The sequence below is a fragment of the Mustela erminea genome, chromosome 16, assembly GCF_009829155.1.
Source record: "Mustela erminea isolate mMusErm1 chromosome 16, mMusErm1.Pri, whole genome shotgun sequence".
NCBI lineage: Eukaryota > Metazoa > Chordata > Mammalia > Carnivora > Mustelidae > Mustela > Mustela erminea.
The window spans coordinates 48404531-48422227 of record NC_045629.1 but is presented as its reverse complement, the minus strand read 5'-3'; the positions used below and the strand labels follow the sequence as shown (position 1 = coordinate 48422227).

At 37.0% G+C, this 17697-nt stretch overlaps 1 protein-coding gene across 12 annotated transcripts in view; it reads left to right on the top strand.

Annotated features, from left to right (window-relative positions):
- Positions 1-17697, top strand: part of RGS22 (regulator of G protein signaling 22) — a 150628-nt gene that overhangs the window by 79563 nt on the left and 53368 nt on the right. For all 12 annotated transcript variants that reach the window (XR_004279567.1, XR_004279568.1, XR_004279566.1 and 9 more), the window contains 5 exons: positions 7905-8099; positions 10038-10130; positions 12753-12925; positions 13847-14009; positions 16973-17131. Coding sequence is in view for 6 of the 12 variants with exons in the window: in XM_032316101.1 (XP_032171992.1) it covers positions 7905-8099; positions 10038-10130; positions 12753-12925; positions 13847-14009; positions 16973-17131 (783 nt within the window). In the remaining 6 variants the exon portion in view is untranslated. The remainder of the gene's footprint in view (positions 1-7904; positions 8100-10037; positions 10131-12752; positions 12926-13846; positions 14010-16972; positions 17132-17697) is intronic.

The window sequence follows — 17697 nt, the reverse complement described above, 5'->3', positions numbered from 1 at the left end:
TATAGTAACAAAGTAGACCTAATCTGTCTTCATAGACCTTGTGGTCCAGTGGGAGAAACATGCAAGTACAAGGCCCCATCGGAGCATGTAAGAATGATCCTGAAGACAAACTGCAGGGGTCAGACTGAGCAAAAAGCAGAAAGAGGATAAGGCTGGAGTGCATAGAGAGCATAGAAGACATAGTGTGAAAGTCCTGTGAGACGGTGTGTGGCATGTGTGAGAAACTGAAAGAATGTGAACTGAGAAGAAAGTATAGTTGAACATAGAATTTAATGGAGATTTTATTTATTTATTTATTTGACACAGAGAGAGAGAGAGATCACAAGTAGGCAGAGAGGCAGGCAGAGAGTGGGGGGAAGCGGGCTGCCCCCCGAGCAGAGAGCCTGATGTGGGCCTCGATCCCAGGACCCTGAGATCATGACCTGAGCCAAAGGCAGAGGCTCAACCTACTGAGCCACCCAGGCGCTCTAAACAAAGAATTTTTTTTTTTTTTAAGATTTATTTATTTGAGAGAGAGACAATGAGAAAGCATGAGCGAGGAGAAGGTCAGAGAGAGAAGCAGACTCCCCGTGGAGCTGGGAGCCCGATGTGGGACTCGATCCCGGGACTCCAGGATCATGACCTGAGCCAAAGGCAGTCGTCCAACCAACTGAGCCACCCAGGCGTCCCTAAACAAAGAATTTTAATGAATGATTTCCTTTAAGGGGAAAGAGAGGAAAAGGAATCACCAAAGGAGTCTAAGAGTGGAAACAGGCAGAGAATCAGGAGACACTGTTGAGGTCAAGGAGAGGTAATCAACAATGTAAAAGCTGCAAGGAAATACAATATAGTGAAGATTAAGGAGAGAAACTATTGAACTGGTGTTTGTATGGTTGTTAGTGATCTTGGAGATCAGTTTCATTGGCCTGAAAACCAGATTACTGCAGACAGAGAAGTGGGTGAAAAGGGAGTAAGAAGATTTGTAGAGATGGGTAAGAGAGAAGGGTGATAGTTTGTAGGCAAAAGAGCCAAGAAACTTATTTGACAAAGGGAGAGACACCTCACCTGAACAGCTTTGTAGCGTCAGAAAGAAGATGGAATCAGGGGCGCCTGAGTGGCTCAGTGGGTTAAGCCTCTGCCTTTGGCTTGGGTCATGATCTCAGGGTCCTGGGATCGAGCCCCGCATCAGGTTCTCTGTTCAGTGTGGAGCCTGCTTCCCTCCTCTCTCTGTCTCTGCCTCTCTGCCTACTTGTGATCTCTCTCTCTCTCTGTCAGATAAGTGAATGAAATCTTAAAAAAAAAAAAAAAGAGTCTGAGAAGATGGAATCAATGGCAACATAAATTAAGGACATTGGCACTAAGGAAATAAATGATGTTGCAAGGTTCTGGGGAGGAAGGGAGTCAAGGCCACACATGAAAGGTTTCATCCTCGAAAGGAGTCTTTCTTTGAAACATTGGAGAAAAAAAGTATTTAGAAGGTTCTTGAGAAAGTTGAGGGCATCCATACCAGAGTTTTTCCCAGTTAAGTGGAAGGTCAATCTTCTGAAAGTGAAGAAGTATAAGGAACAGTTGGGAACTTTATGGAGAATGGCAAAGGTTAGAAATGGGGAGATAAGGTTTGATTAGAAATATGCAAAAACTTACCAAGCTTTGTGATCATGGCTGAGGTTCCTCTTTTTCTTCTTTTTAAATCTATGTATAATGAATCCAGTTGTCATAGTTTTTATTGGGAGCTCAACTTGAGGACAGAGTTGGAAAAATGGATAAATGATTCAGCAGACTCAGAATTGGGCAGAAGATCAAGATGGGAGGAATTAAGGATGTTTTAAGAGTGTACTTGAAATGATGGGAAATCTTCAGACCCAATCACGAAAGAAAGAAAGAGAAACGAGGTGGTAGCCCCATTTATCTGGAAGACAGGAAGAAGCTACAGATTGTGCTGAAGGTAAAGAAAAGCTTGGTGAGAGGTATAAAAGGATGAAGAATAATGTTCAGAGAGAAGAAGTTGTGCCATTAATATAGTAATTGGTAAAGGAAACTGACACTCATTCTGAAGAAAATCATAAAGCAAAATTTCAGAAGGTAAAAGCCCAAACTGATTGGAGATAGTTACAACCTGAATGGCCTTGCCGTGGCGTTGTGAAATGTCCACCAAGGTATAATGATAGACAATAGAAATAGCACCTGGAGATTCTCACGAGACTGTGGATAGCAGCAGATCTTGAAAGACAAGAAGACTGAAGGCAAGACTGGGAGAGAAAGGGAAAAGGATGGATTGGGGTGTCCACCAAAAGCTATCATTTCTATCACTGGTATTCTAGTCACCATTTCAACTTCTTTTGTACTTTACCTTCTTCACTGTTACTGTGTTTTTTAAATCAAAGAAATTGTCCTGATTTCTACACAAAGAGTTTGATATGTGTCACATCAAGTGTTTATTTATACTATACTTTCAGTGGAGCTGACCCAATGATTAAGCGGTTGCTTTATTTTTCCATTAGAAGTTGTTCAACCCCAAATAAAACCTGACCACCAATTTTTAAATGAAATGATTTGGGGAGTCAAATTTACCCTTCTTTGAGGTAAATTTGAAATTATTGAAGCAAATTTTAGAGACATTCTTACTGTTGTTAATTTGATCATTTTTGTCTTTAGTTTCTTAATTTACCTTAGTATGACATTATTTTAATTTATATATTTAAAAAATCTCCAGCTTAGAAAATCTTTAAGAATAGATTTCAACCTGATACAAACCTAACTTGTTAGACTGGTTAGATTACAAGTTCCAATCAACTGATGAATGGATAGAGCTGATGTGGTATATATTCATGATGGAATATTATTCAGCCATAAAAAAGAATGAAATCTTGCCATCTGCAAAAACATGGATGGAGCTAGAGAGTATTACACTAAGCAAAATAAGTCAGTTAAAGAAAGACAAATACCATATGATTTCACTCATACGTGGAATTTAAGAAAAAAACAAATGAACAAAGGGAAGAAAAAGGAGAGAGAGAGAGACAAACCAAGAAACAGACTCTTAATTATACGGAACAAACTGATGGTTACCAGAGGCGAGGTGGGTGGGGGGCATGGGTGAGATAGGTGATGGGGATTAAGGAGGGCACTTGTGATGGGCACCAGGTGTTGTATAGGAATGTTGAATCACTATATTATACACCTAAAACTAATATTACACTGTTTGTTAACTAACTGGAATTTAAATTAAAAAATTTTTTAAAACTAACTGCCAAAGTTAGAAAAAGTTGTGTGTGTACAAAGCAAATTTCATTTTAAATATTATATATATAATCATTTGGTATGAACCATCATTTGATGGTTTAATCTCTGCTATTCTGCCTAATGGACTATGTGTCTTTGTCTTAGGGAAGGAAATTTCCAGGCTGCAGATTGCCTAGTTAAATAGAACATCCAGAATGTCTCCTAAATATGCCCCTTCTCCCATATTTCACAACACTTAGGAATAAAGAGAGGTTCTCTGCTGCTGTTCAAGACTCATCTTTAAATACTTCAAAATTTTTAAGTAGTTCCATCTACTAATAGCCCCTATCCTAAGTCCCACTAATGCTGCCAAAAGACCTTTTAAGTTCTCTATCTAGAAAGTCAGAATGAATGAATCATGAAATTTCTCTCTCTCTCTCTTTTTTGTTTATCATATGAAGCTTTTTTGGCATCTGTACAAATAACCCTTATAGCATATATGCTACAGTGCTTTTTTTTTTTTTAGTTTCTTTTCAGCGTAACAGTATTCATTGTTTTTGCACCACACTCAGTGCTCCATGCAATACGTGCCCTCCTTAATACCTACCATCTGGCTCCCTCAACCTCCCACCCCCCCCCCCCTTCAAAACCCTCAGGTTGTTTTTCAGAGTCCATAGTCTCTCATGGTTCACCTCCCCTTCCAGTTTCCCTCAACTCCCTTCTCCTCTCCATCTCCCCATGTCCTCCATGTTACTTGTTATGCTCTGCAAATAAGTGAAACCATATGATAATTGACTCTCTCTGCTTGACTTATTTCACTCAGCATAATCTCTTCCAGTCCCGTCCATGTTGCTACAAAAGTTGGGAATTCATCCTTTCTGATGGAGGCATGATACTCCATAGTGTATATGGACCACATCTTCCTTATCCATTCATCCATTGAAGGGTATCTTGGTTCTTTCCACAGTTTGGCGACCATGGTCATTGCTGCTATAAACATTGGGGTACAGATGGCCCTTCTTTTCACTAAATCTGTGCTAGAGTGCTTTTTAACTCACCCAATTCCAATGTCTTTTTTTTTTTTTAAGAGATTTTATTCATTTATTTGACAGACAGAGATCACAAGTAGGCGGAGAATCAGGCAGAGAGAGAGGAGGAAGCAGGCTCCCTGCTGAGCAGAAAGCCAGATGCAGGGCTCTATCCCAGGACCCTGGGATCATGACCTGAGCTGAAGGCAGAGGATTTAACCCACTGAGCCACCCTGGCGCCCTTCCAATGTCTTTTATCTCCATTTTCCCCATGTTATGGAGATAGCCATGTGTTAGAATCCATCATAATTTAGAATGACTTCAGGTTTAAATGTTGGAACTCTGAAATTCCCCTTTCAGACCATCATTTCACTTTAGGACATTAACCTTCCATTCATCCATTTAACATATATTTATTGAGTGAGTGCCACATTATATACTGAACTTTATAAATACTCCCTTTTAACTGCTCTACAGGTCCTTCTCCCTTATCTTCACTCTTTTTTTTTTTTTTTTTTTTAAGTAAGCTCTACGTTCAGCGTGGGGCTTGAACTCCTAACTCTGGAGGCAAAACATGAGAGACTATTAACTATGTAGTAAATGAACTGAGAGATGCTGGAGAATAGGTGGATGGGGGATGGGCAAAATGGGTGAGGGGGTTAAGGAAGGTACTTGTGATGAGCACTGGGCATTAGATGAAGGGGATGAACCACTAATTCTACTCCTGAAACCAATATTACATTGTATGTTAAATAACTCGAATTTAAATAAAAACTTAAACAAAAAAGAGTTGTGGCTATACTGACTGAGCCAGCCAGGTGCCTCATTCACTCTCATTCTTTGAAATTCCTTTCTGCATATTGTTATTACTATCCTGATTCTAACCTCATCTGCTTTCCTCCCTACAGTAAGCTCCCAATATATCATTTCAATTGCATCTTAACCTGCCCTTTCAATCTCAACTTCTCTTTCTTCAGCTCTTTTACTATTTCCTCTGACTTCATTCATTATTACTATGCTTTACTATCAGTATTTATTCATCTTTACCTATATATTTATGCATCTGTTGTTCTCTATTCCATCCTGCTCTTACCTTTGTTTCATGTTCATAGCGCAGGTCTGCTGGTGATGAATTGTCTGCTGCTGTTTGTTGATTTATGACATCCTTGTTTCCTTTTCACTTTATAAGGATATTTTTGCTGGGTACAGAATTACAGGTTAGCAGTTATTTTCTCTTGGCACTTTAAAGATTCAAGACTAGAGTCTATACCTGGTCCAGCTCTGATATTAGGGTGTTTTGAGAGCTTAAAGTATTTACAGGGGCTTCCCCAATGGCAGGCCCTGAACTATAGTCCTTGTCCTCTTGGTATTGAGAAACTTCCAAAAATCCCAATTATAGGGAGTCATAAGGACTTTGGCTGTTTTTGTGTGCAAGAGGAGAAGTCACTGAAGAGTTGAACAGAAGAGTGATAGACAAAAGGCCTTCTCTGTTTGCTGTGAAAAGAAAAGACACTAAGAAAGCAAAGAGGAACATTTGAGGACCAATTAAGAGGCTATTGCAAAAAAGCAAGTGAGAGATGAAGGTGTCATATAATTTCTTATCTGGCCATTGAAATAAGTTCCAAATCTTACTCGAACTGTTTTTCTTTCCTGACACCATAGTGATTTATTTCTAAGATTTATATCCCATGATGTCACTCCTCAGAGAGACCTCATTACCTATCTTTAAGTAAAAATTCAAATTCTTCACCAAGGGACAAAAGGTCATATGCACGTTCTGGCTTCTGCTTCCCTTTCTAGCATCCCCTCTTATTCTACTTCTTTCCTTTAGCCAGTGGTATCTATTTGGAGCCCAGAATCTCTCCATAGGTCATAAAACTTCTGTAAGCCTTCACGCCTCGCCCATATTTTTCTCCTTAAACCATCCTCCTCATCAACTCCCTTTCCTTGCCTGATTGACTCCAACTCATCTTTAAAGATTCAGCTGAAGGATTAAGAATAAAAGAAAGTTATCTTCTCTTGGAAAAGTTTCGGGAATCTTTTCCTTTCCCATTCCAAGACATAAATGAGTCTTTTCTGCGGATTTAGTACAATTCAATAAACATTTATGGCATCTTCTCTCTGCCAAGAACAGTTTTAGGAGTTGGAGAATGACAAAAGAATAAGCTGCAGTATTTGCCCTCAAGGACCTCGTTCTAGAAGGAGATACATAATACATAACTTCATTATAGTGTGGTGTGGATAGCAGTAGAAAATGATTTTGAGAGGAGGGTGTCAGTGAAGGTTTCCTGGAGGAGGAAAAATCCATGTTCATTTTTAAAGAATAAATCAGAGTTTATCAAGCAGACAAGGTGCATGGGGTAAGGTGAATATCCAAGATCAAACAAACAATATATGCAATGGTATGGAATGGCAAAACAACAAGGTTTAGGAAAATAACAGAAGAATTGGTATTTGAGTGTAAATTTTAAAAGGCAATTAATGGGATGTGAGTTTAAAAAGAATGGACAGGCAATCATTGATGATCTTATTTATGCATACTTCTATTGTAGTACTTATCACACTGTATTGCAGTGACCTATTTTCATTTTGAGGTCACCACCAGTGGCTCCTTCGAGTAGGTATTGGGTCTTAATCATTAATCGTTGCTTACATAGCAGCTATCCACGTGTCCAAGATGTAATGGGTACTCAGTAAATGCTTATGTTGTTAGTGTGGACCCTTTAAAACTTCTAAGAAGATTATTTTACAGAATACTATTATTTGTATTTGGTACAAATCTATCTATCCATCTGTCATCTGTCTATTGCCTGGGTTGAATCTGGACATGATCAGGTCCAAAACTAAGTCAAAAAATAAAATTAAAATCGAATGCAATTAATTAGAGATTGTTAGTAAAACTACATTTAAATCTGATACACAGAGCATGACATATTTGGTATATAATATTTTTAAAATAAAATGTTATTAAATTACTTCTCCGATGTAAATGGCTGTCATTTGGAGAAAAGACAAATGAGTAGAATGGAATAGACATTTATGCAGTTTTTTTCTAGGAAGCTTAGAAATTCCACGTGTATCTGTGTATCTTTCCATTCACTCCTACTTCCTTCTCATATCTCTTCCACAGCATTGGACATCAGATGGAGATATTTTTACAGTAGAAAGAGATACTTGTTACAGTTTTAAGAACTCTGCAGCTCTGTTGGGTAGGGCAGGTAGTCTCTTGTCCCTATCCTAGAAGACTGATAACCAGTTTTTCAGCCCCAGTGATTCTTGCCTCTTGTTTCCAAATGGGCATTTCAAGCCATTTTGGGAGGTAGCAATAATATGTTAGAAATATCATGAACATAAGGGGAAAAGGAGACCTATAACCTGAAATCAATCATAATAAAACATAGAAGTAATCTGATAAAAAGTTGGAATATCCAAATGATATACTCTTGAGTAAGAACTACTACAAACTGACTAATTACTACTGAAGAAATAGGAAAAGTAATGAGAATAAACACAGTGCTTTGACTTAAGTAGTTCCATGCATCTTTTCAAGAAAAAGACGTCACTTGAGCTTGTTTCCCTTCTCTTATATTTTTAAAATGCCTTTACTGAGGAACCCACTCACCATTATGGCTTCTCCCAATATCCTCTCCTTTCTTTCTCTCCTTTCTCCCTTAGTATCTTTTTGCCACATACATTGCTCCTTCGGCTACTCTTGACATTGGACTCCAACAGGAAAAGAAAAAAGAAATCTATATGAAAATACAGCCACCATTTGAAGACCTTTTTGACACGGCAGAAGAATATATCCTCCTCCTCCTTCTTGAGCCCTGGACAAAGATGGTAAAATTCGACCAGGCTGCTTTTGGAAAGGTATTGTGGCACTAAGAAATGGCAGGTGACCATTCAGGTTTACTACAAAACTGAGGATAAGCAACGTTATTAACTCACAAGAGAAAAATGGAAAAAGAGAAAAACTGGAAAAGATCTCATATGGGCCAGGGACTCAGAGTTAAGATTTGGCAGGCTCAAAATTGGAGCAGCGAAAGTATTTATTAACTTCATTTTTTGCCAGTTTCTCAATTGTCTTCTAACAAAAGACTAAAATCTTTGTCATTTTTAGTTCTCTGTACAGTTATGTCGGCAGAGAGAAATCTGAGGTTTGGTTTCCTGCGAACCAACAAAATCTGCCGTGATAATGTCCTGGCTTTGTCCCTTTTCGCCATTTCTCAGCAGTGGCCTTCATTTAGATTAATGGAAAAATCCCATTTAATTTTCTCCTGGATGAGTTATGGTAAATATGACACCCATGGAAAATAGAAATGTTCCGTATATATTGTGGGAAACACATTCTGTAACTTCAGTATTGCTATTTGAAGGCACTCCAAATGTTCATTATATTGGGCTGTTTGATTGGATACGAGTTTCAACACAACTTTTTTAATTCCAAAAGAGGTCATTTTAAGTCTCAGTGCCTGAATGTTTTCACTATTCTTATTGAGGGGTGGAGGAAATTTCTTTCAGTATTTATTTTGAACCACAGATTTGAACCATTCCTGGGCATTTTTTCCCTATGAAGTTAACGCATGGACCCTGTACATCAGGTCCCTCTCAGTGGAACTCTGCTGTCTTCATATTGCTGTTCTTTGTTCCTCTCTCCTCAACCACTTCTTAGTCTTGTCTTCTACCAGAAAGAATAGCTTAGGTAAACTAAGATAAAATTAATACCAAAACACCATGGATAGAATTACCTTATTGGATTGTGATTGAACAACTCTCAGGGCTTACTAAATTCAGTGATGAAAATTAAATTTTCCATCCTAAATTCTCTTTGTCCTCAAAAATTAGCATCACAACTTTTCTGCTACAAAAATACATCTATTACACTAGAAAAGTTAGGCTATTGTATGAGATTTTAAAAAATTCTCTCCAGTCATTATTTTAAATATAATGCATGGCATAACCTGAGATAGGGTCCTGAGATGTTAAAAAAAAAAAAAAAGATTTAGAATTACAACTAACTTCCCTAAACCAAAAAGTTTTGGCATTGGTGATGACTCTTATAAAATGTGTGGGAAAATGATACACTCTTTTTAACAGGAAACTAGAAACTTCCTTAAATTCAACCCAGAGGACTTCTCTGAAAGTCCAGTTGACTTGGTTATGTAGACTTGCTCCCAAAAAGGATAATTAAGGAGACTACCAAAGCTAGTTATTAAATGTAGAAAGTTCTCAGTCCACTAAACTGATTTTTCCCTGGAATCGAGAAATTGAGAATGAGCTTGTTTTCGTGGCTGTCTAAAACAGTGCAAAACCTGCTCTGCAGGCTGAGATGTACAATGAGGTTAATCTGATAAATGACTCCTTTCTTGCTACAGCAAAAAACCTTAGGTCACAGAGTATTACAAATGGAGTGCAGTCATTTCTTGTACTACTGTGGATTATTTGATTATTAACACTAGCAATGCCTGTCTTTGTGACTCTTACCCTGTTGTAATGAGTAGAAAATGGAAATGTGACCCAACATGTGTGCAGTGTTTGTTAGTTCGCATGGGGTGTTCAGAAAGGAGGAATGATCTCTGGTGTCACTATATCATTATGTAGAAATATTTTATCACATGCATGCAAAGTAAGAATTTGTAGTTAATATTTTTATGTTTGTCTTGCTGCTTTTGCCGCCAAACCAGTTTATTTTATTGGCAAATGTATTCATTTTTTAGCCCACTGTTATTGGCAAATTTTGCATTCTTTCCCCACTTTTTCATAATGTACATTCTATTGATGTTACGAGCTTTATTATTATTTTATTAGGTGGAGCTGATAGAAGAAACTCGACAGTTAGATTCCACATACTTCAGAAAGCTACAGGCTTTGCATAAGGAGACATTTTCCAAGAAAACTGAGGTAAGACAGCTCTCTACTTAGAAAAATCAACTTTTTATCCTGGAGAGGATTACCGCTGTATATATTGGCATGGGGCAGAGGGATCATATATTGAGAAGATCATATCCTGATAAAGTAGGGGATAGGCAGTTTCATTCCTCTGCTACTTCTTTGCCTAGGATGTTGCGTTTGACAGGTATCACTTTATACTGACACATTAAACAACAAAGCCCAAAGAACAAAGCAGATGCAGTAATGTAGGGGAGCCAAGCCACTTGCCTGACTTAGTTAAGAGCCTTCAAGCCGCATTATTCCTTTGAATGTTTCTGGTTATTTTCTGTATGGCAACTGTTCTATTCATTGTCAATTCAAAAAAAGAGTTAAATTGAGTTTTCCAAACAGAAAGGGAACTGTCTTGTGACAGCAATAGGCAAAACAATAAAGGAAAAAATATGGAAGGGATCTGGGGGAGTCCGTAAAAAGATCATAGGATAAACTAGGATAGTAACGTGTTATTTTGATTTATAAATTTGCAAATTTGGGATTAGCTACATAAACCATGGTAGAACCTGAAAGTCATAAAATGAAATTTGTATATCTACATAAAAGTGAGAGTTCATAGTCACATTTATCAACATGGAAAATGCCTAGGACATATTATTATATAAAGATAATGGGGGTGGGGTCTGGGTGGCTCAGTGGGTTAAAGCCTCTGCCTTCGGCTCAGGTCATGATCCCAGGGTCCTGAGATCAGGACCTGCATCGGGTTCTCTGCTCATGGGGAGCCTGCTTCATGCTCCCTCTCTCTGCCTGCCTCTCTGCCTACTTATGATCTCTGTCTGTCAAATAAATAAATAAAATCTTTTTTAAAAATATGGGGAACAAAAAATACTGGTATCATATAATCCTATTTATGTAAAATTATATGTATGTATTTCTCCATGTATACATATATGCAAAGAGAGGTATCTGGAAAGGTGTTCACCGTTGAAGACCATTAGCTCTGAGTGATAAGGTTTAACTGATTTTTTTTTTTTTTCAGGAGATAGTTTTACTTTCTCCTCTGTGCCTATCTCAATTTTTTTTTTTTTAAGATTTTTTTACTTACTTTATTTGACAGAGAGAGAGAGACCACAAGTAGACAGAGAGAGAGGCAGGCAGAGACAGAGGGGGAAGCAGGCTCCTTGCTGAGCAGAAAGCCCGATGCGGGGCTCGATCCCAGGACACCGAGACCATGACCTGAGCCGAAGGCAGCGGCCTAATCCACTGAGCCACCCGGGCGCCCCCCTATCTCAAATTCTTATTGTTTTACAATAAAATTTTACACAAACAGTAAAGGTTTTTTTTTTTTAAGCTTTTATTTGTCAAAGAGAGAGAGAGAGCACAAGCAGGGGAAGTGGCAGGCAGAGGGAGAGGGAGAAGCAGACTCCCCACTGAGCAAGGAGCCCGATTCCAGGACCCTGGGATCATGATCTGAGCTGAAGTCAGACACCTAACAGATTCAGCCACCCAGGTGTCCCAGGAGAGTTTTTTAAATGTAACCTTCATGAGGCGCACCTGGTGGGCTCAGATGGTTAAATGTAATCTTCATGATAGTTGCCTTTTTAACACAGAAATTCTTTATTTGAGAAACTACTTATTAGTATCTTGGAAAGACTACATAAAAATCCAAAAAAGTAGCACATTTTGTTGCATTTTAAACTTAATGAAAATGTTCATAAAATTGTGTTTTACGTTTGTGTTTTAACCTTATGAACTGAAATGTAGTTAGTTGTATTTTAGGATGTTTTTAAAAATTTATGAACTAAAATGTGTATGTAATTCTCCCCATAATCCTTTTCCACACTGGAAATTGATTTTTTAAATATTAGTATTCTCTCTCGTGGTCTGATACTTTTCAAACACAAATAGAGGGGCGAATTAATTATATAAGGAATTCCTTAAGGAAAGGAAGGGTTTTTCAAAGAGTAAGCTTCTCTAGCTCTTTGCCCTTAAATAGAACTTATAAACTGCAGAACATCAGGTCTTAAAATGCCTAAACATTAACTTTTATATGAAGAAGTTTACATGTAAAGAATGTGCTATTGGAAAACTATGTTGCCTTATTCTATAACTTTCAAAATTGCTATATATAAAAGAACATTTTATGTTCATAATACATTGTTAAGAAAAAGAACGAAGTTACAAAACCATACATAGTTGTTCAGTCCTATCTTGGCTTTTAATAAACTACATGTGTGTACCCAAAAAAGACTAGAAGATTTGTATTTTAAAATGTTAGCGGTCGTTGTCTCCGAGAGGGATAGTAAGTAGAATGTATGTTTTTTGTTTTCTTATTACAAAAGATATATTACTCTTGTACTAACAAAAATAAGAAAATTAAATATTTTATAAGCAAATATGGTAAATATTTACTAAGTGTTCCTAAAAAAAAAAAAGCAAATGGAACAGCAAGGATCAGAACAGAAGTTGAGAGGAGTTAGAGCCAGATTCTAGATTCTAGATTCCTCACCTACTCCTACCATTGCATTGTTAGATGGTGTTGGCCTAATTGTTCATTTTTATTTCAACTTCCCTTTCTAGATTTGGAAAATAATTTGCTGTATTTAAGAGATTTTTTAATGAAAAATTTTATTTCACTAGGACACTGCTGGTGAAATTGGAACTGGTATTTCACGGCTTTCTGAGGTCTCTAAAAAACCAGAATACTGGAATAATGTTCCTGAAGAATATAAGCACTTTAATTTTAATGACCTGCTTAACAACAAACTGGAGTTTGAACATTTCCGCCAGTTTCTTGAGGCTCATTCTTCAAGGTAAGGAACATAAGCATTTTAAAAATGTATTTCTCCCTTAAAGCATCATTTTCTAAGCTACTTATGCTTTTAAGCTACTTATTTTGATCGAACATATCATAAAAGTGATTTGGTGCAAGATTTCACCATGACAGTAAAAAGTAATGAGCATACCTCTCTGAAATCTGTATGGGTAACTTTTTGTTGGGGAGTGCATTTTGATAAGAGCAGCCTCCCAAATGTTATTTCAAGTCATCAAATGAGATTTGTTAGTAGTTTTTAGCATTGGCTAAATAAAAACACCAATGTGTTTTATTCTTTTGCTTTTCTACTCTTTCTTTTGCATTTTTCTAGACAGCTGCTTTAATTAGTATTTCTAAAAAGTATCTCCCTTATATTTTTCTAAACTGTTGAAATTATTACTATAATACTTGTAATTTTTATTAGCTAATACATCAATGAAATACTAGTTTTGCACAGAATCTTGGAAACTTATGACATATTTATCTAATGTAAACTGAAATATTGATCATATATTTTTCCAATAATTTTCTCCCAAGTTAGCAGAAAAAGTTTAGACCTGGGAGCCAAATTTCACATATATAGTTTCCCTTCTTATTGATGGGAATTGTGAATTTAGCATATTGCCAAATATAGATGCAGTAGATGGAAATTTTCCCAGATTTGATATCAACAATATGAGTCCAGCATTGATGGAGGAACCCTGAGACCCTGTCAATAACAGTAGCAGATTCTTTTCTGATCCCAGCCCTCCTGTGTTCATTCATATATTTAGCCAGGATTAGACATATTATTGAACTCATTGGTTTCATGATCCAATCAGTTCGGCTAACTAGGCAAGACAACAACTTTTTTGGTGGGTTAGTAGCATTCAGAGAAAAAAATAAAAAGGCCTGTACTTTGTTTTTGTTTTCATTTTAGTATGGACCTTATGTGCTGGACGGACATTGAACAGTTCAGAAGAATAGTTTATGGAGACCAAAAGCAAAGGGAAGAAAAATCTATATATATTAAAAACAAATACCTTAATAAAAAATATTTCTTTGGCCCCCAAAGTCCAGCTTCTCCATATCAGCAGGACCAGGTATTAATATGTAAACATATATTCTTTGGTGAAGTATGAAAACCAGTAATTTTTTAAAATTTAAATTCAGTTATTTAACATATAGTATATTATTAGTTTCAGAGGTAGAATTCAGTGATTCCTCAATCTTATATAACACTCAGTGCTCATTACATCACGTGCCCTCCTAAATGTCCATCACCCAGTGACCCCATCCCCCTAGCCCGCTTCCCTCCAGCAACCTTCAGTTTATTGCTTATGATTTAAGAGTCTCTTCTGGTTTGTCTCACTCTCTGGTTTCGTCTTGTTTTATTTTTCCCTCCCTTCCCCTGTGATCCTGTTTTGTCTCTTAAATTTCACATATCAGTGAGATCATATGATAATTGTCTTTCTCTGTAACTTATTTTGCTTATCGTAATATCCTCTAGTTCCATCCACGTCATTCCAAAAGGAAAGATGTCAGTTTTTCGATAGTTGAGTAGTATTCTGTTGTATTTATATGCCACATCTTCTGTATCCATTCACTGTTGGTGGACATCTGGACTCTTTCTATAGTTTGGCTATTGTGGACATTGATGCTATGAACACTGGAGTTCATGTGCCCCTTCAGATCACTACGTTTGTATCTTTAGGGTAAATACCCAGTAGTGCAATTGCTGGGTTGTAGAGTAGCTCTATTTCCAACTTTTTGAGGAATCTCCGAATAGTTTTCCCGAGTGGCAGCACCAATTTGCATTCCCACCGATAGTGTAGGAGGGTTCCTCTTTCTCATCCTCACCAACATCTGCTGTTTCCTCACTTGTTAATTTTAGCCATTCTGACTGGTGTGAAGTCATTGTGGTTGAAAACCAGTAATTTATTTCTTTTTGTCAACAACTTGAAAGTCATCTATTTTGTCCTTTGCTTTTATGATTTATATGTTAGATACTTTGAAGATCTTAACTTTTCTAAGTTATTTCTAAGTATCTACAAATTAAATGCCTTTAAAATTCACTCCAGTATAGTATAATAATGTTATTTTTAAAGTAATTTATAGAATAAAAATAGCTTTTATTCATCCATTCATCCATTCATTCAGCAAATATGAATGCCTGTGATATATGTTGTCATTATTTACTATAATATTACTGTCATTATTGCTATTTGTCATTATTACACTATGTCATTATTTACACTGTGTCATTATTTATGACAAAAAGGCCAGATGAGAATTCAGCAGTGCAACTGAGTGTTCATGTAACACTTTGATCACATGAAATATGGCTCAATTTTTATTCTTTTGAAATGTAAAGAATTAAGTGTTATAATGAATTTGAAGTTTGCTAGTATCACATTACTACCTGGAGATCAAATGTATAGTGTTTGATATTTTTATTTTGGTAGTTTAAAAGGATACCTATTTTAATGGTGTACTTCCAAAAAATCCAAGTTTCAGATTCATGCTAAATTCAGTAAGTTAAAGGAAAATTCAGAAGTGTTCATAAGTAGGGCATACCACATTAAAAAGCCAGATCTTCCAGGGGTAAAATAAGCAATACTTTTTGGGAATAAGAAGGAGAAGGAATTCTGGAATTAAGCAACCTTGACAAAATGCCTTGCCATTAGTTCCCTGAGATCCAAATCTGGGCTGTATTAGCAAAAGTATTGGGTATCTCAATAAGCACAAGTATGAAATAAACACATGGAAGGCATTTGTTTTCTGTTTGGCTTGTGCTACATTGTATGAGGGTTCCTGGTATCTGATGCTACTGTGTGAACCTTCCATACTAGAACATGCTGAGAACTTCAAATTCAGTAGAAAAAGTGATTCATTGCTATCACAGCAAATGACTGTGTTTACTCCAGAGAGTGTCCTCAGTGACCTTTCTTCCTCATCTCTGGCCTTACTTTTATTTTTGTTTAAGTATTTTATACTTAGGGATATTCATATCACATTACATTCCATATAGATCTTGCTAGTTCTAATTTCAGCTGGGTGGGCCAAGTTTGCATTTTGATCAGCAAAGCAGTCTTTTCCTCTTTTTCTTTTTTCTTCCTTTTTTATATTAAAAAAAATCAGTATTATTAAAGGATGGCTATGAGGGCTTCTCATCTGTTTTTATGCAAAACAATTATTTTATTAGTAAGATTAGGAAGGAGGTAGTTTTTCCAGTGAGGGACTCAGAAGTTTTGAATGGTGTGTGCACAGAAACAGGCAGAAAACAGAATGATTTATAGCAGGAAATAGTCATCTGTGGCTTGTTGAAGCTGAGACTTCTACAGAAGGAAGATCTTGGCCATCAAGAAATTATGTTTTGTAAAAGGTGTCACTGTGCAGGTCAGAGATTCTTCTCTGTATACCCTGGTCTCTCTCTACTTCTACTGCTTCTGTTTTCTTCTTCAGAGTTGTTGCGGCAGCCTTGCATTGCTAGGACCATCCTCATCCCACCATGTCCAACACAACATTTGTTTGTGCCTATTTAGAATTTATGAGTCAAGGTTGTCTCCTAAGTAAATCATGCCCCATTTTCCTCATACACAAAAGAAAACGCTTTCTCCAACTAGTCAACTTCCAGAATCACAGATTCATAGAATCTTAGACCCGGACGAGCCTTTAGAGAACACATAGACTAACAATTCCCCTCATTTCATAGTTGAAGATGCCGAGGCTGTGGAGGAAAAAAATGGCATTGCTTGTAGTCACACAGGATAAAAACCCAACTCCCGTGTTCTCTGAAACATATCACGAGCAAAATCAGACATCAAAAAAAAAAAAAAAAAAAACCATCACATAAACCACAATTGTCTGTTTGATGTTATAGGGGAGTTCTAGATTTTGACCATCCACAATAGAGCCAGGAGATATCTTTCAGCAAATGACAGTTGTGCTACCTAACGCGTGCTTGGGAAACGATTTGGGAGTAGATGGATAAATGAATGACTATTAGTGTTTCTTCACTAAAACAGGAGTTTGCAGTTTTTTTGTTTCCTTTGTATTTTCTTAGATAATGAATCTAAGTGGTGGCTGGGGAAGGATGCTCCATGAGCAGCTTGATGCCTCTGTCCTGCTTGAAGTTCAGAAGCACGTCCTCAATAAGCTGGAAAACGTGTGGCTGCCATTGTTTCTTGCAAGTGAACAGTTTGCAGCACGCCAAAAGATAAAGGTATATCAGTTATTGGAATATTTGCATAGCAATAGTCAGTACCTCTTAAAACATCACATGTGTCTACCCGTGGACCCAGCCATTGAACTTCTATGGTGCAGCGGTTAAGAGCATGGAGTCAGCCTTCCCAAGGTTTTGCCTCAACCTTGCCATGTGTTAACTGTTCACTTTCAAGGTTTTTTGTTAGTTTTTTTGTAAGTGTATTTCATTCATTCATTCATTCATTCATTCATTCATTCATTTACACTTTACGTAATCTCTATACTCAACATGGGGCTCAAACACATGACCCCAAGAGTCTCACGCTCTACTTGACTGAGCCAGCCAGGTCCCCCAACAGCTTTTAAGTTTTATAACCTTAGTTTCCTCATTTGAAAAATAACTGGGGTTAATAAGAGTAATTGCTTCTTAAGATAATTGTGAAGATGAAATGAAAGAAGGTATGTGTAGTTTCTTAGCGTGGTACCTTGCACACAACGACGATTCAAATAGTACTTATTAATCTAGGTGTTATTTTTATATTGTTATGAAGTCTTCATATAAATGGGCAAGGACAAACAAGGGGG